Source organism: Neomonachus schauinslandi, chromosome 7 (genome assembly GCF_002201575.2).
Source record: "Neomonachus schauinslandi chromosome 7, ASM220157v2, whole genome shotgun sequence".
Classification (NCBI taxonomy): Eukaryota; Metazoa; Chordata; class Mammalia; order Carnivora; family Phocidae; genus Neomonachus; species Neomonachus schauinslandi.
In genome coordinates this window covers 124,616,587-124,639,015 of record NC_058409.1, presented here as the reverse complement: position 1 = coordinate 124,639,015, position 22,429 = coordinate 124,616,587, and the positions used below count along the sequence as shown (strand labels likewise).

Here is a 22,429-nt window from a genome sequence, read left to right as displayed (position 1 = left end):
AAATCAACTGGCATGAAATATTGTGGTGACCACCTTATCTCCTTTGTTTACAGACAAATAACAAAACAACCCCCCGCCAAAAAAAACCAATGAGAACTAAATGGAAAAAAATCCAAAAGAGCTGTTTTTTATCTTTCACTTAAGAGAGAAAATCCAAAATTAGAAATGTTTATCATGGCAGATTCTTCCAAATTCAAATGGGAGGTACATCAAATTAGAATAAAAGTTTTCAGTGACTATAAGTGCTGCTTCTGAACAATTTACAGACAGAAGATGTAAACCGAGACAGATTTAGCCATGAGCAAAAGTAATGCACATTTACAAATATATATATTTGTAAAAGAATATCTAAGGGGAAGCCAAAAAATAAAATTATGGTAATTTGGAGTTAAAAATAACCACAACATATCCACCAGACTCCTTTGCACATGACCATAAAAGCCCACACTTTAGAAGAGGATAAAATGAAAAGTAAAAATTTCAATTTTCCTTCATCTCCAGTCCTATGTTCCAAAGACAATTACAGTGAATAGTTTATTGGATTTCTCTTCCAAAATCTTTGTTTGCATGTATAAGCACATATACACATATTTTTTTTACACAAGTGGGATCATATTACATGAACTATTCCAACTATTGCTTTTTAAATTTAATATACCTTACATATCTTTCCATATTTTTTGAGCATTTCAACAACAGCAAAAATGACATAAACCCATTTATTTAACCAATCTGCTATTAATGGACATTTAATTGGAAATGAATGGCTACAAACATTTCTGCTTACCAAATGAGAAAACTGAGTTCCCATGAGAGGAAGAAATCTATGCCACACCACACACCTAGGTGGAAAGTACATATACCTACATCTAGGGTTGGCTAACGAACTCTTAAAATCGCGTTCTTAATAAAAAATGTGGTTGGTAGAAAGAGATTTAAAAAATCCTGAGTATCTTATCCTCAAGGGTCTTCTTTACAGAAATGAGAATCTTATTTAAAAGTAAGGGTGGAAAGTCTCAGACATTTATTCTGTGTCAAAGGAAGGCTTTCAGGGTTGGTAAGACTATCTCCAAAGTGTTAAGAATGGTGAATTTTTCATTCATAAAATCACTTCTCTCCCACCTTCCCTAGTAAACATTAGTCATTTGCACTACTACTGGGGCAATACTGGGAAAACTGGGGAAGTAGGAAAATGTAATCTTGACCTCAAAGAAGGAGTCTGGGCCCATGGAGACTCACCTGGAGAAAACATCCCATCACTGAGTCCTGAGCCCCTTGAGCTGAAAGAATACTCAGGGCCTCTGGGGATGGGGCAGAAGACTGGCCTCACTTCGCAATTATCGTAAGAGCTACAATAGATTATTGGTGCTAAAGTGCATCTTATCCAACAGTTCTTTGTAATCCACCAAAAAGGATTTACCCATTAGCGTATGTGGTTTCCAGTCTGTCACTTCTAATAAAAAATGTGCTCATAAAGAGATCATATTAGTAACCCCAGATATCTTTTTAAAGCTCATCTTTTTAAAAAGATTTATGCTGTCAGTTCGAGGTGAGCAAAACAATCCTCACTGTGGGCCCAACTCTTATGGTTTAATGTGAGGAGGCTCCTCGGAAAAGCCAGTCCATCTTCTGATGGTTCAGGTACAACCCTGCATTTGACCCGCTCCCAAATCAGAGGAAGGAAGAATTATGTACACATAAATGTGTCCGGCGGATCTTTTGAGAAGTCCAAGTGCCATGACCTACATTGAGAGTTTTAGCTTCAATTATTTCAAAAAGTGGGTTGTAAGGGCACCAGAGCCTTGGTACATGCAATGAGTAACCACAACCCTCTTGCTAGAGGCCAGAGGAAAGGAAACACAGAAGAGGGAACAGATGTTGACAGGGGCTTCCTGACCCTAAATGCTTCTGGGACAAAGAGTGGCAGCCCGGAGCTCTCTTGATAAGAAAACTGTCAAGTAGAGGGCCCAGTCCCTCTCCTTCCCTTCCCATTCCTTCCAACCTGGGATTTCCTAGAAAACATGACCTAGGACAGTCTCCAAGTAAGGTGATATTCTGGTTTCAAGGAAGCCACATCCCTTCTTCTTGCGATGCATTACCTTCTGCCTCGGACTTCCTCTGAAATGTTTTCTTATAAGATTCTCATCCTGTCTTTGTGGACTCATCTCCTAGCCCTGGGCTCCCCTGTCCCACGCAGTTGTGTGTGTTGTTGGCAAACCATTCTTCTTGGACACTGACCTCCTCGTGTCGTTCACCCACCTGAAATCACACAGCAGACCCTATTCTCTCTTAAGCCAATAGCAAACTGAACCTTGCAGTGTAGCATAGAGACAATGTTGTGTCATGAAGCCATGTCATCGGTTCCTAGAAGTGTCTCTTCCTTCTCACTGCCCAGACTTGTATCTGGACCTTACGCATACTGCCACCACAGCCCCCCAACCTGTGTTGTGAGGTGTTCTCGATGGGTTCCATTCCTTCATGAGCTTCCTCGGTGTGTCACAGAGACTAAAAGTGGCTCCAAGAAAAAGTTCAGAATCTGCCTCATTATGGGATTAAGACAGCAATCTTAACATAACTTGAAACTGGTGTCAATTCCTAACTCTAGGTGAATCCAACCAAGAAGATCAGTGGCAGAGACTAGGGAGCTACAGCTGGAAGAAGGAAGCATGTAAACATACAGGCTCGAGAAGTGGGTGGGTATCCGGGAGGTCAGGTTCGAGCATAATCCCAGGCAGTTGCTTCTTTCACTACATTCCAGGAATCTCCTAAAGATGTGGATACCAGCAGCAAGGGTTTCTAGAAGAAACTTTCTGTGCCCTTCCTCTGCTTTCTAGACTGCAGATTTTTTTTCATTGTGAAAATGAAATTGTGACGTATATCAGAGGAAACTGAATTAATTTAAATATACCAAGAGAGTTACAATAACTCTATGATGGGCATCAAACCCACTAAACAGATATGCAAGTGTATTTAATATATATTTCATAATATTTAATAAGGAGAAAAGATATTAAAATAAAAGTCTGAGCACATTCCTGTTATGGTGAAATAAAGGAGGTAGGATGCAAGGCTGCCGGTTTGGGCAGTGAGGTAAGTGATGCAATTATCTGCATGAGAGTCCCGGGGCGCTCAGAGAATGGGGTCGCTTTTTCCCAGCACCAGATGAAAGCAGCCAGTGTGAGCAAGACCAGGACCTGGTTTAGTGGTCACTGGGTCTGGCATTAGTCAAGTCTGGAGACGCCAAGCAAGGCCAGAGGAGTCAAGAGTGGTCATTTTAGGAAGCCAGTGAATTAGTCCAAGAGGCTAAAAACTGTCGGGTTTTAACATTTAAGACCAAGGTAGGTGAGGCATACAGAATCAAGGAAATTAGGCAACAGGAAAAAAAAAAAAATCCAAGCCTGAGGAACTAGACAACAATGGGTCAGTGTTGTAGGCCAAAAAGAATGGGCTACAAGAGTTTGGGATGAAGGTCAATGTTGCGGGTAACAAGCCCAGGGTGCCCTTGGAAGAACAGAGCTTAATGCTCTACCACTTCCTTCTGAACCAGGCTCCTCATTTAAGTTCTGCCTCAGGGCCACATGGCAGAGTGGAGGCCAGGCCTGTTACCTGGACAGGGTAAGGCAGAGAAGGCAGTGGAAAGAGTCATTTTCTTATTCGTCATTCTATCCCCCATGCCAAGCACAAAATAGGTACTTAATGTTTCTCAAGTAATAGAGTGAATGAATAAATGAATGAGTGATGATATCTGTACACAGTTCACTGTGTTCTGGACCTAAGTTCTTTAATTCCAGACACTTCTACTCACAGTAACCATGGCACTATCCCAAGAGGGCAATTCTTTTTTCTTTCTCCAAGAGAGGAAATGGAAGCTATTCTGGAGGGTCTACAAGATAGTGGGCCTTATGTTCCCCAAGTGTGACACTAACTAAAAGGCATGATGCTGCCATGTGACACACAGTGTCAAATCTACTAAATGAGTTCCTCTTCACAGAGGTAGACAGGGACTTAGTTGTTGGGACAGTCCAAGAAGGCCATGGATAAAGATACCTTCTCCTGGAGACTCAGACCAATTTCAACACTTAGGTATCAACAAACAAATGATCAGCCTTAGGGCTGAGGGCAGCGGGAAGATAAGAAATACCAGACAGGGCTGAAAGGGGCCTCACAAATGGAGGTACAATGGGGTGATTTCCCCATGGTCAATGGTAATCTAGATCAGTACCTGGTCTCGTTTCCCAGCCTATTTTAATTCCACATCATCCATCATCCTCCCTCTTTCTTAGGAGCACTCACAAAACCAAACCAAACCAAACCAAACCAAACCAAACCAAACAACAATAAAAAAGAGGAAAAGGGACTTGGCTAATATTTTATGCTTCCATAGTCCAAGGGAGCAGCAGTGAGAGAGGAGGAGAAGCTGGGTCTGACCACCATGTGCATCTCTAATGCAGACTTCTCCACCTACACTTTTGTTTTAAACCACTCTGTTAAAAGAAAGCCACAAGCCAAACTAAATATGAAGGAAGAAGAACACAAGTAGACGCATGGATCAGTTAGGCTATGCAAGGTTTGAAAGAGTTTTGGATTCTTCTAGGTGACTGATTACATATTCCCATTATTTCCTAGTCACAGAGATGACCTTGCCTCAAGTGCTAGTGCTACCTCTTGCCCAAGTTCACTGTTTTTCTGGTGTTGTCTGATGGTTGTTAACTTCCCTCAGAAAGGAGACACTGGGTTTTCTCTCAAGGTCATGGTTGTGATAACAAGGCTCTGGAGATCTGACGCCTAAGTGCCAGGATAATGAAGCCATCTCCAACCACAGGCCCCATGTAACCGACTGCAGAAACATACTTGCTCTGGAAGAATCCTCCTTCAGGTCTCCCCTCATATCACAGAGTCTTGAAGGTGCCTTGACCCGGGAGACGAAGTTACAGTGTGAACCCCGCAAGCCAATCACTGCCACCCACCAAAGAAACCATAGTTCTTCTTTTTTATTTTTTTAAGAAACCACAGTTGAGGGTGGAGACACAAGGAGAAAAGAATACTTCAGGATATGCACAAGAAGGGGAAAACTCTGAGATTTATGTCTTTGGGCCACAGTAAGAAAGTGACCCAAACCCAGTATTGTAATATTAGGTTTACAATATTACAATTGCAATATTGTACCAATCCATGGTAAAACCAAAACAACCAGAGCTCCAACACTACAGCTAAGCCAGCAGGAACAGGACAGCGCAGAGGAAAAATATCCAATATTCCATCAACATAACTGTAAAACAGCTAATGACTTGTCTCCTTTATTGTCAAAGGGATATGGAATCAACCTTAAGAAAACCTTTTTTCATTTGCATTTATATGAGCGCTCACTGAATACCTCCTACAGATAGAAATAACATTTGCTGACTTGGGGTTGGGCAGGGTGGCGACAAAGCCTAAAAGACAATTCACCCCTCAGTTTATAACTGCACTAGAGAGAAAGAATACAACGTAAGGAGAAGTAAGGCAGCATGTGAATACGTACAGAAAACAACTAACTATGCCTTGGGTGTCTTCAAAAAGAGGATGTTAAGTTCCCTCTTTTGACTTTGGCCTTTGAGTTAATCAATCTGCCCAGAGCCATCTCATTCCATTTCCCATAGTTTTGCAGTATTTCTTGGTTTCACTCCTATTGTGGAGTGGTGGCAGCCAGGGTCTTTATGACGTATCTGGCTTTATTAGGCATGCAGCAAAGGTGGGATCTGCCTGGTGGGTAAAAGGAACACAGACGACCCTGCTGGGTGTTAACAGAGTCCAGAGCGAGATCTGGCTGGATTTCCTCACTGCGCTGGGGTTAGCAGTGCCAGAGAGCTTTGAGGCTTTCTCAGGATATGCACAGTCGGAAGTTCACACCCCTCCCTGGGTGCCAAGAGCCAGCAGAAGCTCTCTGGGAAGCAAATGGGAGAAGAAGGACTGCAAATCAAAGGCACGAGGGATGCCAAATCTTCGGTGCTGGGCATGTGGCTGGAGGCATTAAGGTCTCTAAGGCAGGGGTGGGGGTGGGAGGGAGGCCCAGATGCTTCTGGTCTTTTCCCCCACTCCCAAGAAACCAGAGTAGAGTCAAGAATCCAGAACTAAAGCCCAGTTTCCTAAGGGCTTAGTTAAAAGGTTAAGTGGTGGACATTTGAGAATGAAAACTGCTTTTCAAAAGAGTTACCATAATGTTGGGAGCACAGCATATCTGAGGGCGAAGATATGAACTCCCATAGATAAATAATAGGGAGAGTAAATGTAGAAACGTGATTTTAAGGGTGACTTTATAATCCAAGTAAATAAGGTCACATCTAACTAACAGAAAATATTTACATAGCATCTTTATAAGATTGAATAAATATTAGCTATTTATTTATCATACGCCTAAGACACACTGGGTTATCATTCACATTCCAAATAAGTGATTCAAAGGACACGTTTCATGCATACAAAAGCCATCAAATAGACATAAATATAGTCCTTCAGTGATAATTCTAGACAGCAAGATAAGCATTTCACTTTACAATTTAACCTTATTAATTCAATAGTCAAAGATCAAAATATAGGGATGAAATTAAACAAATTCAGGTCGTCCACTGTGACGTGTCCTGGGGGCCAACAGGGCATTTAATCAATGCACCTGGTACTCGAGGGCATACTTAGTAACTTCATCCTGGGCGGTGAGCATGTCTAAAAGAGAGGCACTGCTTTGTCGGGACCCAGGAAAAGGGTGGCCCACTACATCTGGGAGTCCCTGTCACTTCCCGCCCCGGGTAACACTCCAGTGTAGACACCGCCCCTCTCTCCTCAGGCTCGACCTGGGGAGTGCACAGTGGACTCCCTACTCTCAGCATCTGCATTTCTTTGGAATCCAGAGAATTAACAACCTAACTGCCCCCTCCTCAAAGTAGCCTCAAGCAGTGACCGGTGAGAGTTGGCATATATGGTCTCAGCTCCTTCACCCCTTGGGTGGGAAAATTCCAATGTACAACTTCGACACTGGCTCCTATATAATGGTCAATGGCTTAATGACGCACCCTTTCTTGGCTCTCCTCCTTTCCCCATTTCACTTCTTGAATGCCCTACTGGTGTTTTCCAGGATCCCCCGACTTGCAAGTAAACTCTTGGTTCTTGAATTCTTGACTTAGTGTATTTCTAGGGGCGCCTCAACTTTGATACTCCGAGCTGTCTTCATCATCTCTGGGCCTAACTTAGCCTCCTCCCAAGACCGCTTCAGCTATCAATCACTGCTGGTGTCAAGGCATCGGCAGTTTCAACTGAAGACAAACAGGCAGGGTCATGGCTGCTTCGGGGTGAGGGTGGGCTCTTCATTCCCGAGGATTATTAGTAGCCCAGAGCCGCACAAAGTAGAAATCTTGTGGAAGGTCATCATGGGAAAGGAACAGCAGAGCATGGGTCAGGAGGGGACATCAGGTGGCAGCCGCCCCCTGGGACACCATAGGGCGGCAGCGGGTGGGACCCCCTTCCTGGGAGAGATGGGGAAGAAGAGCAAGCCCAAGCCACCTTGCCTTGCCTCTCCTTTGTCCCTGAAGGTGCACTCCGAGCCTTCTGCCTTGAAGCCCACTGCTGGCTTCTCTGCCCTCTCCCTGAGAGCCCGCCCTGTGTCTACACCCTTCATGGCCGGCTTTTGAGCTCTGTCTCCCCCAGTTGAGTTTGAGGTCCATTCCTATACCACTGGCTCCAGCCCTCGGTGCTCTCCCAGGAATGACACTCATTCCCGTTCCCGGGGACAGCCCCCAGGCAGTGGGAGACTTAGATCCCTGTGCAGTGGGAGACTTCCTGTAAGTGTCCAGCAATCAGCCCCATTCCTAAACCTGTCAAGGAGCCCTTATGCCTTTGTGTGGAAGGCTACGTCCCTGCGGAGTTCTTCGAAAGTTACAATCTGCTTTAAAACAAAGCCATCCATCTTGCCCTCCATTCTCAGTCCCCTGCCACTTCAATTATTTGTTTGTTACCAGATCCTTCTTTCTGTTTAAACATCTTCTTCACGGTCTGGCAGGCAGAGCCGTCTCCAAGGCACACCCCGCAGCGATCCTCCGTGGCATTGGAGCCGATTTCGTAGTCACAGCCGACCATCTGTGGGGAAGAGAGGCTGAGGGTCACCGACACAGACAGGGGACCCCACACCCGCCTTCTCCTTTTCCCCTTCACTCTTGATGAGATCGGGGCTGGGGACAGATACAGGGACAAACGGTTCCTGTCCCTGGGGGCAGCCAGAGGAGTAACCACAGCATCCACCGATGGTAAAGGCACACTGAGTGGGCCTCTGGTTTCCCCTGAGTCACAGGCGGAACTGAACACCGTTCCAAACATTCAACATCGAAAATGTCTTGGAATCAGAGCTGCTGGAGCAGTAAACCCCGTTCTGATGTGCAAACCTCATGTCCCCTCGTCTCTGGTGAGAATTCCCAGGGATGATGGAGTTACTCCGCCTATAAAGTGGTGGTCCAATCCCTTGCCGCGCCTCCCTGGGGTGATCCCTGCCTCCTGTCTGAGCATAGCAGGCGAGCCAGTGGCCACCGAGAGGAAGGGCTGGCTCGATGCTGAGACTCCGTCAGTCCCATGAGGGGTGACATCTCTGACCTGTGGACCATCACCTGATGCTCTGCAGCCTCCTAAGACCCAGCCCCCATTGCACCTCACACGTAGCCGTATCCCAGCCATCGTGAGCTTTCTCCCGTGAGCCGAGACTGACTTCGCCCATGCTCTGGACAGAATCCCTTCCCAGGGCTCTGCCCATCGGCCCTTCTCTGTCACCTTCTTTCCCTCGCCATGGATCCTTCTCCTCAGCCAAGTCTTTCCCACCCGAAAATCCCCATGCTGGGAAAGGAGAGCAATTAAACTGGGGGTGTTCAGTAGCATCAGAAACCAAAAAATCATGACACTTAGACAGAAAGTCACGAAACACATGAGCCTCCCCTGGAGGTCTTTGTTGCTTGCTCTCTGGCCAAAGAGAGAGGGAAACTGGACCATATTCTGCTAGTCAGACTTCTCTGCTTGCGAAGAAGTGTGCCTATGCAGTTTTATTTTTATTTTTTTCTCCTTCAAGGATAATTCCCTTCCTTGTTTTATTTTTTATATTTCCAAGTTTGTGTTTTAATCCCATTAGAGTTACCATGCAGTGTCCTATCAGTTTCAGGTGTACAGGAGAGTGACTGGGCACCTCCACAGAGAAGTGGTGCTCATCACATTTCCTTTCTTATTTTAGAGCCAACTCAAATCGACTGAAAGGAAGAACAGTTTGGGTTTTTAAATACACCCTCCCTCCACCAGCTGAACAGAGAATTAATGGCCGGTGACAGAGAATACCTCCATTCCTCAAACTGTCTCTTTAGGTCCAAGGATTGTGTTGCGTGACCCAGTTGGGAAAAAATAAAGTGCTAAGAGATTTTAAAAAAATTAATCATGCTAATCACAATAAGAAAAAGAAACTGTCTGGATGTGTACTCAGTGGTCACGAGTAAAATGTCAGCCCTTCACGAGTGATATGTTTACATCAAGCTTGAGCATACTCTGATAAGCCGATCCTCACAGGTCATACCCCCAGAGACTTTCATTCCTTCTCTCATTTGGGATGAGCCAGGAAATCAACTGGGAGACACAGTAAAGTGTTTTTTCAAATCTCTACCAGAAGAGGATAGATATAAATGTGAAGAATAACGTTAAGAAAGCCAGGAAAACAAATACAGTGAGCTCATCTTTCTTCTCCAGCAGTATCTGTCTGCATACTTGGGGCTGGAGGTGGGGGTGGGGGAGGGAGACAAGGCATATTCACTGTCCCACAGCAAATTAGAGGGGTTCTTGTAGAGGCGTCACCTCAACTGCTTCTCCCATCAGCGGCACCCAGCACAAGCAACACTGCATCCAGTGTCTAACACGAGACCTAGGAAGACATAAGCCAGTCCCCCTTGCTGCACATAAAACATAAGGGCTCCCAGGGGAAAGCAAGCAGATGTCACTCTGCTTTTTCGTGCCATGTGCTCTGGCAAGGGGGCCCACGACAATATTGTCTTTCCGCCTTCAGCAGAATCAGAGGTGGCTTTCCCGCAGCTACCAAACGCGGACAATGAGTCCAGCAAGGGTCTCCTCAGATATGACTCCTCACAAGCCTGACTGCCACTCCAATGAGCAACATTAAAAAAAAATAATTTAAATTTCCCATTGTATAATTTCTTTCTTTAAAAAACAGCTTTATTGGGGTGCCTGGGTGACTCAGTTGGTTAAGCGTCTGTCTTCGGCTCAGGTCATGGTCCCGGGGTTTTGGGATCGAGCCCTAGGTCCAGCTCTCTGCTCCGTGTGGAGCCTGCTTCTCCCTCTCCCTCTGCCTGCCGTTCCCCTGGCTTGTATGCACTCTGTCAAATAAATAAATAAAATCTTTAAAAAAAATACCTAAGGGACTTCTGTGAGTCCCAATTTCCTCATCTTTAAAAAAACAAATTAATTAAAATTAAAAATTAAAAACAGCTTTATTGAGGCATAGTAGATATAGAAAACACTGTCCACATTTAATGTGAACAACCTGATGAGCTTGGATTTACACAAATACCGGTGAAACCATCACTTACCATCAAGGTAACAGGCATAGCCATCCTCCCCTCACAGCTCCCTTGTGACTCTTTCTGTGTGTGTGCTAAGAACATTTAACAGGGGATCTAGGCTCTCAACAAATTTTTAAGTGTACTATACAGTATATTAACCACAAACACCATATCCACAGTGATGTCTAGGACTTGGCATCTTGCCTGACTGAAACTTCGTACCCATTGAACAACAACTCTCCACGGTTCCCTCCCCTCAGCCCTTGGCATCCCTGTTTTATTCTTAGCTTTTGTGAGGCTGACTACTGCAGATTCTCACGTAAGTAGAATCATGTGGAGTTTGTTCTTCTGTGAGGGTCTTGTTTCACTGAGCATAATGTCCTCCAGACTCATCCCTATTGTCACAATGGCAGGATTTCCCTTTTTTTAAAAGCTGAATAATATTCCAAAGTATGGATACAACATGGTATATACCACATTTTCTTTGTCTACTCATCTGTTGATGGACATTTGGGTTGTTTTCATAGGTTGGCTATTGTAAATACTGCTGTAATGAACATGGGAGTACAGATATTTCTTCAAGATCCTGATTGCAATTCTTTTGGATACACACCCAGAAGTCCCATGTCTGGGTCATATGGTAGGTTTTATTTTTAATTTTTTGAGGAAACCTCCATATTGTTTTCTATAATGGCTGCACAATTGTACATTCCCACCAACAATATGTAGGGTCGCCATTTCTCCACATCTTCAGCAACACTTATCTTTTGGTTTTTTGAAGACAGCCATCCTAACAGGTGTGAGGGGATATCTTATTGTGGGTTTGATATGTATTTCGATGTTCAATGTGTTAAACACCTATTCATATATCATTTGTATGTCTTCTCTGGAGAAATATCTATTCAAGTCCTTTGCTCATTCTTTTAATTGGGTTGTTTTTCTGCTATTGAGTTGTAGGAGTTCCTTACACATTTTAGATATTAACCCCTTGTCATATATATGGTTGCAAATATTTTCTCATTCTGTAGATTGCCTTTTTATTCTAATGATTATGTCCTGTCAGAAGCATATCATCAATTCTTGACCCTGTCATTTGGACTGAAGTGCACACTATCTTGAGTATTAGAGATTTCAGGTTCCAGGCTTTCATCCAGGCCTCCAGCTCTGTTAGCGAATGCGTAATATGTATTCTTAGCAATTCTCACATTTTGCTTATGAGTTAACACTGTTTTACTTTGTAAATTCTCAGGGGACGGAGAAGAACTGAAATAACAACTGGTGCCAAGACCCGATCCACCTAGAATGTCATCACTGCTCCCTCTAGCCCCTCAGCAGAGGTAGACAACGGAAGTCTGCCTGGTTCTAAGATGAGACTTGTTCTTAGCTGGTGAAACTCCAAGTGTAATAACGGGGCAGAGTTACGCTTCCCTGAAAAGAACAGGTAAATGATACTGCCATTTGATAAAAAGGCTGTCCTCACCATAACTTTGAAGGTTAGGATCTGGCATTCTGGAGAGAGATGTGGCCCAGATAAACTGATAAGGGGATGTTCCACAAATCACTGAAATGGCCAAAATGGCCTGGAGAGAGAGCAAAGCAGGTTCAGGACAGTTTCTGAGAGAAATGAGAGAGGGGAGCTCACGTAGGACAGGTAGAAAGATATCACGTAAGGTGGAGGACTAAACTGGGATTCACAAAGTTGATTTTTTATTTTAAGATGTATGCAGTAGGCTGAGCCTAAGAGCAGAAAGGTGTTGGGGTGCCTGGGTGGCTCAGTCGTTAAGCGTCTGCCTTCAGCTCAGGTCATGGTCCCAGGGTCTTGGGATCAAGCCCCGCATCAGGCTCCCTGCTCATCGTGAAGCCTGCTTCTCCCTCTCCCGCTCCCCCTGCTTGTGTTCCCTCTCTCACTGTGTCTCTCTCTGTCAAATAAAATCTTAAAAAAAAAAAGAGCAAAAAGGGGTTGATCGGGTCCAGGATCCTGGGGTGAGAGGTGGATAAAAGGCTAAGAGAAGTGTGGGAACAGCTGATGTGACAGATCAGGGCATCCGGGCTGCTTGGGAAGGAAGTGAAGCCAGAGCCATGCTGACTGGGAGAAAAGGGGAGAGAGAAGAACCTGAAATCAAGAGCTGGTTCCCAGGAGAAAGGGCTGGGGGCAGGCGTGGGAATACCTGCCCGTAAGTTTACAAACTTATTCCATGTCCTGCTTGTGATTAAAAATGGGAGATAGGGGTGCCTGGGTGGCTCAGTTGGTTAAGCGTCTGCCTTCAGCTCAGGTCATGATCCTGGAGTCCCAGGATCGAGTCCCGCATCAGGCTCCCTGCTCAGCAGGAAGTCTGTAGAACCCTCTGACCCTCACCCCTCTCATGCTGTCTCTCTCTTTCTCTCTCTCATTTTCTCTCTCTCAAAAATAAAATCTTTTTAAAAATTAAAAACAAACAGGGGCGCCTGGGTGGCTCAGTCAGTTAAGCAGCTGCCTTCGGCTCAGGTCATGATCCCAGGGTCCTGGGATCGAGCCCACATCGGGCTCCCTGCTCAGCAGGAAGCCTGCTTCTCCCTCTGCCTGCCACTTCCCCAGCTTGTGCTCTCTCTCTCTCAAATAAATAAATAAAATATTAAAAAAAATTAAAAACAAACAAACAAAAATGGGAGATAGCCTGAAAAGTCTAAGTTTAAATTCGTATCTTTGATAAACAAGTTTAAGAGTTTAGTACAACTTTTTAAAAAAATGGAGAAGGGCAGCAATAGACAGTTTACCTCCTAGAACAAATTCAGTTCTGAGCAAGGCCTGCTGACTCTCTTGACAATGGAATCTGCAAATCTAACAGGCCAAAATGATGGCAAATATCATCATTTCAAAATAGCTGAATATATGAATAAAAGCAAATTCAATGAATGTTTATGTGAAGATAAGCAAACATTTTCATATTCACAAAGAAGATGGATTAGACACTGCATACATATTTTTTTCTGATGGTATATCTTTTTATTTCAATATATGTTCAATGCCCTTTGAAAAAACTGTAGTAAATGAGTAAGAAGACTAACAAAGCTGAAAATAACCACAACCTAGATCCTTGGAAGGTAAATTGTATTTAGGCTATTAAGACAAATTTGATTTGACATAATTTTTCAGCTTAAAATCTTGCTCAATGTGGTAAAGAGAGAAAGTGGGTAATTACAGCTTCTAACAAGCCCCAACTGGTTTCCAAAAAGAGGAAGTCAAGCTGAGAGACTCCAGCTTATTCTATTAAGCTGATTCAACTGGTGTCAAGAGAGATACCCAAGATCCCTTATGTTTTGTTCAAAGCACCTGTGTTCTCCATCATATGCTAAAGATACCATCTCTGTGCTTGCAAAGGTGTTTAGGTCTAACAGAGAATTTTAGCATCGCATTCATTTCTCAGTGATTAAGGTCCTCAGCCCTAGCTGCATATGACAAGTACCTGGGAAGTTTTTAAAATGTCAGTGCTCAGGCCCCGAATCCCAGAGGTTCTGAATCAACAGGTTTGAGATAGAGTCCAGATATCACTAGTTTTTAAAAGCTCTTCAGATGATTCTAATAGGCAGCCAGGCCTGAGAACCACTGCCTCTGGACAGTGATGGGGCTGTTTTGGCCTGAATCAGCTAGATAAACCTCTTCCCACTCTGGAGAACAGATCTAACCTCAATACATATTAATTACTTCTGGCTCTTTGTAGCTACAGTGATGATTAGTAATGAGTCTGAAAGAGAATTTTGCCTGAGTTCTTACAAATGTAGAGTATGATTAGGACTTGCTTTTAACTCACCCATTCCCGGGAATTGTCATGTTGCCTCCTATGCTTTGGTCACTACTGGAATAAGTCAATAGGCAACTTCAAGGTGATAAATGTATCTTTCCGGGGCAGTGAACATTTATGGGCAGGAGCTTTCCATGACAGCAATTTAGTCCAGTGGAAAAAAAATTACGATAAACATTTACAAAAGGAAATAAAATGAATTAGAAGTTTATTGTGTGTCAGGGGCTCTGTTGGGGCTTAACATAGATGTCTGTCTTTAATCTTTTGGACACCAACTAGGAAGTTACATTAACATTCCAATTTTAAGAAAAGAAAACTGAGTCTCAGCAAAATATACAGAGTTATACAATTGGTACACAACGGTATTAAGTTCAGATTCTAGAGCCTGAGCACTAACCATTTTGCTTTCCTAACAGCTAATTAGAACTTTTATATAACTTCTCCTTCATTGATTAAAAACACCTTTTCTTTAAACAGAGATTTATGCCTGGGTGTTGGATCACAAAACTTGTTCATCAGTTCCTTGCAAACTAAACGGCAAGCACCGGAAAAGAGTTCTTCAATGGTTGTGCATATAAAAGCACTGACAAATCAGGTCTCAGTCATTTCTGAAAAGGCGGAGTTGATTAATGGAGTCAGTGTGGAAAAGCTAAACAGAAATCAGAAGACCTGGCTGAAAACTACCTGTCATGCCATCTCTCTTCCTAAGGTGGATCATGTTGGTAATCAATGGAGAATTACATGTAAAAATGCTTTGCACAAAACACTACGCAAACTATTGTTAATTTCAGCTTTTTCTCAAGTTTAAGCACTCTGCTGGCAAGTAACCAATGAATAATTTAATACCACAAAAATAATCAGGGTCGTCTCTTCCTAATAATTCTTCCTTTAAATTGCTTCTTCTTCAATTTGACTCTGTTCTAATGCCTAAAATGATATCACAGAAAACATCTGTAAGTCAAGAAAGAAAGACCACAGCAGGAGGGAAAGCATTCAGTTCCAAACTGTTGGCTCTGATCAACACTGTAAATTCCTGTCTCACAGATCACATATAAAAACCAGACCAATGTGAGGTTTTCGTGCCAATGTCATGAAAGCAAAAGCTTAGAACATCTGACTTCCTGAATTAATAAAAATCATGATTTTTATAAAGTTGTAGATTAAGGAAACATACCCAATACCTTACATATGCCATTAATACAGACATTTCTGCTGTTGCCACCTTCAAAGCAAGGGGTACCATCAATGACAGCATCCAGCATTTTCTCGGAAAACTGGCCATCTATGGGTCGGCAGTAGAGCTCACAAGGATGTGCTGGAGTGAAAAAGAGACAAATCCTTGCAAGTTAGCTTTTTTAGCTCAGCACCCTTCCTGTAGGATTATTTTTGTACATACTACCCCCCAAGAGTCGTTTATCTGGAGGTTCCCATCTTTCACCTTTCCTGTGACACATGCTGAAAGGCAGGCTTTTTTTTCTTTTTCCAGTTAAAGGGTTCTACAACAAATTAAATTTAGAAGATTGTTTAAAATGCTATGCCCTTTGTTATAAATGATGAGACCTTTCAATCAAACACTGAACTGTGCTTCTAAAGAGAAGGTGCGGAGCCTCTGGCGTTAACCTAGAAACGAAGTAAAAGCAACCACAGGACTCCAGACAAGCATGGCGCCTGCCCACCGTTTGCTGCAAAGTAAGTAGACCTCTAGGGAAGAGGCAGTCCCCTCCCACGGGGCCAGGTCTCTAAGAACACCACCACCACTATCATGACCCCACCGCCAACGAACATCTTCCTTTGCTCTCCTCAAGTCCAAGAAGTCCTTGGACACAGATTTACAAACACAGAGAAAAAGAAAGCCTGATTTTTTGCTGAAGCTGAAGCCAACGTGCTTACCGTAATGGTCTATCCCATTATGCTGGGTCCTACAATGAATATATTTTAGGGTTCAATTTTCTACTCCCTTGTGAATGAGGATGAGGTGATTTCCAGCACAAGAACTATTCTAAAGATTTACTTAATAAAATATGTACCTATACATAGGTAAATACAGTAACCAGAAAGATAACTTTGAAAGCATAAATTGCCTTAAAAATTTTAATAGGTAATACCTATGTATGATACGAAGAATTCATATAGTAATTTCCTTGTGAATGTTACATCTTGTTTTTTTTTTAATTGAAAAACCTGAGAATGTATTTTTCAGAAAGGTCTTTCTTGGGGGGAATCTCTTTTGGATCTGTTTATTGAGGAAGGACTTGAGTTTCTGGGGGGTGTGACCAGCTGAGAGCTCAATGAGACCAGCCATCGGCCATATGCCATGGACCCACCCAGTGTGGATGCTAATACAAATACCCAGCTAACACAAAGCCAGAGTGTTCAACCCTAGGTATGGCTGCTCAAGAATGCAAGATCCATTTGGTAAAGAAATAAAAGTACAAAACACAAACATAACTAAGAGCAGAAGTTCTGGGCAAACATGAGACAGAGGTCAAGAGCATCTGTTTAAAGCTTAGAGGACAAAGGTAAAAACAAAGGAAGCATACTGACTGATGTTATATAAAGAGCAGTGGATAAGTTGTCTGAGGAAATGAACAAAGTCAAAATGAGTTGGAGAGATCACAGCACAAAGCACCAATGGAAAAAGACCAGAAGACCCGGGGACAAAGCAAGACTTGGGATTATTGTAAACCTTTATTCCTGGCAATGTGATTAGCTCTGTCACTGCCTGAACCAGAACAGAAGGGACGTAGAGGGAGCCCCCTGGGTGCAGCTCTGCTCTCCTGGAGATGGGATCACCCATCCAGGTGTGCTGAGTCTGGGGAATCATTTCATGAAACACTGGGCTATTAAGTAGAAGGATGGAGGCAGGGGAAACACTGTTAAATAAGACTTTGATTTGAGCTTTAGAATTTGGATTTGAGATTTTGTATTTGGACACCTAAAGCACAAAGAGAAAGCAGCTCTGAGTAATCCCGGAGCTTTTCTAAAGGAATTATCTGTTCCAGCCTGCTGGGAAGGGCTGGGACTAGAAGTGCCGAGGCTGCAAAATTTAAGATGGTGCTCACTCTCAGGGGTTGTGTATAAATGGGTCCTCCTAGCAAGGAAATCCCCATCCAATGGCAAGTGTTGTACTGAATTCCAGACTGGTGAAGTTCCAACGGTTGCCTTAGTTTTACTCCCTCTGGGCTTGTACTATTTGACTCACTCCCTGAAGGAAAAAACTATCCAGAGACTTTCACTAGTCTTGTTTATATGGTGAGTTAAGAGGAATTTTGCTTAATAAAATAATAGCCAATATATCATTTGCACACTCTTTCCCAGATCTTGTTGTGCTTCACAGCAATGATCTCTCATTTTAACAGTCACAACCCCCCTATGGTGTTAGTTCTTTTATTATCACCATTTCATAGATAAGGCACAGAAAAATGGAGTTTCCCGAGATCTCACAGTGTGAGTGGTAGAGCTAAACCTGGTGCTTTAGCTTAGAGCCCACTCTACTATCCCCTAACCTACAGGCACAGAATTTTCTTTAACAAAAGCTCTCTGAAGTATCTACTCTTTAGGTTATTAGGCAATGCATTTATTTACAGCTCATATCTGAGGTGAGAACTTGATAGAATTCCAGTGGGACTCCATTTTAATATTCTCTCACAGGGCTTAAATACAGAGAATCACCAGCCTCTGATTTCTACAGAGAGTGTATGTAAAATTTTAGCTCATGAAAGTCCAATATTTCCTTGAGAAAGTTACTGAAGCTTTCTGTGACTCAGTTTCTTCATCTGAAAAATGGGGATAATAATACCTACCTGGCAATGCAATTGGTGAGGGTTAAGACAGAGATCGTATGTTGAGCACTCTGCATGGGATCTGGTATAACAGTAAGTGCTCGACAAATGGCAGTTATGATTGTTGTTTTCACCTCTTTACCATAAACTCTAGATGAATTCTAAAGGTCTTGGGGTTGCCCCACCATGCTATGCTTCTATCATTCCAATCTTCTCCCATAGCAGCCAAAAGACACATATTTTGTAATGCTGGTTCAGTTCTCATTCCCACACAGACAAACCTTTCCTGAAATAGCCTCTTCTTCAGATTATTCTGTTACACCACTTCTAATCAGTTCTACACTAAATCCAGACTTTGTGTTACTATTTCCTAAACAATTTCTGTCTTGTCAGTTTAGCATAAAAAATTCTAGATCCCCGCTAGGTCAGCAGGTGGTTCCATGACTTTCCTTTACTGCCACTCTGGACCCGGTTCAAAGATGTTCTGCTCACACAGTAACTACTGAGGTCCTCACAGCTCTATGCTTTCGAGACTATGGATTTTACAAGCTCCTCAGCCAAGCTGCAATGTCCTTGAGGACACTTAGGTCCTCTGTGCATTGACTGGCCATTATTGGCCAGCTCAGCATGTGGAGGAGGAGCCGTAAGACATGCTTGTTGAGGACTCAACTGCACAACAGAGGTGAGAATAAACACAGTCCAGGGGATTCTGCTTCACACAGCTTGAACATCAGATCCCCAGGGATTCCAGTCTCGGCCCTGACCCCTACATCTCACCCAAGGCCTCCTCGGTCTCTAGTCTGAGCAGTGGGCTTGTCCGAGAATGATATTAAAACCTCTAATGGGGTATCTGGCACAGGGTGGTTGTTTAGATGTGGCAAGTTATTACCATTAACCTTTACCCAATGAATACTAGCAGGCCGTTACCCCTAGAAAAGGCTCCTAACGCATGTTTACTAATTAACAGACATGACAGAGGTCAACACTGTTAGGGAGAAAATTTGGGACCAAGTGGCAAAGAGATCATCTCGATCCGGAGAGAGAATCAACTCAGTCATAAAACTGAACCTTGACCTTAGTGATAGAAGTCAAGGGTGTTCACTGCAGCATTAAAGGTTTATCCAGAGAGAAAAGGACGGATCAATGAAGTTGCACTCATATAATGTTGTTTAGTTTATTCACAGACTCAGTGTGCAGTCACTACAAGGAATGAAGTAAGCTGTAATGTTATGACATTCTGCTAATGAATAAAGAAAGTTGCAAGACTGACAAGGTATGGTTTCATCTTGTGTGCAAACTAAAACCTGCTGTTAACAATGGTTGCCTCTAAGGAATAAGTTAAGCATGGTGGGATAGTAATTTATTTTTATTTCATTCTATTATGTACACTTGCATGTTTTTTAAGGAAGCATACATTCCTTTTAAAAATAACGTCTTAGCCATCAGAAAGGATGACTACCCACCATTTGCATCGACATGAATGGAACTGGAAGGGATTATGCTAAGTGAAATAAGTCAAACAGAAAAAGACAATTATCACACGGTTTCACTTATTTGTGGAACATAAAGAATAGCATGGAGGACGTTAGGAGAAGGAAGGGAAAAATGAAGGGGGGGAATCAGAGGGGGAGATGAACCATGAGAGACTATGGATTCCAGGAAACAAACTGAGGGTTTCAGAGGGGAGGGGGCTGGGGGGATGGGTTAGCCCGGTGATGGGTATTAAGGAGGGCACGTATTGCAATGAGCACTGGGTGTTATATGCAAACAATGCAAACATGGAACACTGTATCAAAAACTAATGGGGTTTTTGAGGTACTGTATGGTGACTAACATAAAATAATAAAATAAAAAAAAATAATGTCTTGGCTATCCAACAAGAACACTGGAAAGGTCTCCTTTCTTCTGTATAATAACACATCTCCATGAAGAGAGGCCCTCATTTTAGGACTTCTTTTCATTTTCCTTATGTAACACATGACTAATACATCCTTCAAGGTCAGACAGGTTAGTTCAAGTCTACTTCATGTAAGAAACACAAATTTCTACCGAATCTAAGCACAGTGGTCCATGGAGTCTTAGGAATAATCTAATAAAGAATCTCCTCTGGCCTTCGTCTTCCATGGTGCTTTGGGTATGTCCTTAGGTTGGCCTAGGACATGGGCCTCTGCAGAAGGAGACAGGAGTAGCAATAGATGCTCTTAGTTCTCCATGGTCATCATGAGTATCAGAGAGTCTATCCCAACCTCATGGATTTCAGAACATCCACAGAGTTGAGTATTTTCACTCAGATTTATTCATCTGCCCTGACACACCCTTTGGATCATAAGATTTTTTTTTCCTCTACCTTTCAAGAGCATTCAAATCCATTTATAATTCAGCTAAGGGAAGAGTCTCAGACTCATTTATTGGTGAACTCTCAGCCTCACACTGTCTGATTAATCCTCTCCAAGGAAGCTTAGGTAACTGAATGAACCTACTGAATTTTTGGTTCTGGTGAAACAGGATGGCTCAAGATTTTCGGATAATGATTTTAAGAAGTGGTCATTAGAAGCCAAAGATAAAACTTGGTAAGAAGGGAAAAAGTATTTCTTAGGTAAAGGAAAACTTTTGATGCATTTCACATTTTGTAAGTAAATTGCTATTAGAGTTTCACTATTTAAAAAAATCCAGTTTCTACATTCCATTTTCAGGCAGGTCTCCACGGGTATGAGCCCCAAAGCAGTTGGCCAGGGCATCACACTCGATTGAATGCTCTGTGTCACTGTCTTAAAGCTCTTAATTTTCTTTCTTTTTTTTTTTTTGAAAGAGAGAGAGTGGGGTTGGGGAGCAGAGGGAGAGGGAGAGAGAGAGAATCCCAAGCAGGCTCCATGCCCAGCACAGAGCCTGATACAGAGCTGGATCTCTCAACACTGAGATCATGACCTGAGCCAAAATCAAGAGTCGGACACCTGACCCACTGAGCCACCCAGGCACCCCTTGAAGCTCTTAATTTTGTACTTGAACTTGTGTCTTATAGGTGAGATCTGATGGGACAATGAAGTGTGTGCATGAGCAGAAGACAAGGGTGATATGCACATCTGCTGTTCCTTGCCAGATTTTAAGAAATACTAAACCTTAAGCAGAAGGCATAACTTAAGATGTTTTATTGTTGTAACAAGTAATATTTAACTTAAGAAAGAAACTCAGTTTAATGACTAAGCTCAGATCAGCTTGAAGGAAAAAAACATATGAAAACTTCCTTACCAAAAATCAAATAATTGCTAAGATCTATAACTTTTGGCTGGTCTAAACTGATACATTCTTTTACTTTCTGATACGGCAATATTATAATCCCCACATATATCAAAATATACATTAGCCAAACAGAAGAAGGCATTAAAATTAATATATTCTACAATAACTGTGGAGCTATAAAAACAAGAACAGAGCTAATTTTTTCAAACAAATTAAACCTATTTCACTGATGTTTTAGGTGAGGCTAAATGTAGTAATATTTTCTGTTTGCTATACATTTTTTTTTTTAAGATTTTATTTATTTTATTTGAGAGAGAGAATGAGAGAGAGAGAGAGAGAGAGCATGAGAGGGGGAGGGTTAGAGGGAGAAGCAGGCTCCCCGCCGAGCAGGGAGCCCGATGCGGGACTCGATCCAGGGACTCCAGGATCATGACCTGAGCCGAAGGCAGTCGCTTAACCAACTGAGCCACCCAGGCGCCCCATGCTATACATTTTTATGTTCTGTCTTTTGATTAATGTGTTTAAGAACTGTGATTCTGCCTTTGGAATTACAACTTAAATTATTTAAGAACAATTTTGTCATAATGCTTCAATGTTTAGAAACACTCGGTTTTCAAGGATTCAAGACAGATCAGTTTAACAAACCCAGCATTCGTCATAATGCAAACAGCAGTTGGGGCTCTTTTCCCCCCACCAGAGTTCCTTGGCCATGAGATCATCTGTTCTTAAAATAGGAACGTCATCTTAGGTAAAATTCAAAATGTGATGCATGGTTGTTAAGGACACAGGCTTAGCCCAGTGTCTGTTTTACTGGTTAACATTTAGGCTACAGTCAGGCCTGGGCTAATTCCTCCTGGCTCTACTCTATAGTCTGAGTTTGGGCAAGTCACTTAAATTCTCTACATCTATCAGCATATCTGGATAAATTGGGTGAAAACCCTACATTTCCCCAAACGATTTTCTCGTAGAGAGAAAAATCAGGAAAACGTGGTTATATAACATGCTGAGTGGAGGGCCTGGCACAGAGCAAATACTGACCTAAGTCTAATATAAGCTCTCCCCA

At 42.7% G+C, this 22,429-nt stretch overlaps 1 protein-coding gene across 2 annotated transcripts in view; it reads right to left on the bottom strand.

Moving 5' to 3' along the window:
• Nucleotides 1-22,429, bottom strand: part of ADAMTS12 (ADAM metallopeptidase with thrombospondin type 1 motif 12) — a 292,985-nt gene that overhangs the window by 58,556 nt on the left and 212,000 nt on the right. The window contains exons 13-14 of one of the 2 annotated variants that reach the window (XM_021696033.2): nucleotides 15,529-15,662; nucleotides 7,986-8,106 (exon numbers count right to left, since the gene is read on the bottom strand). The exons of the other annotated variant lie outside the window; for it this stretch is intronic. Of the exons in view, the coding sequence (XP_021551708.2) occupies nucleotides 7,986-8,106; nucleotides 15,529-15,662 (255 nt within the window). The remainder of the gene's footprint in view (nucleotides 1-7,985; nucleotides 8,107-15,528; nucleotides 15,663-22,429) is intronic. 2 annotated transcript variants of the gene reach the window in all.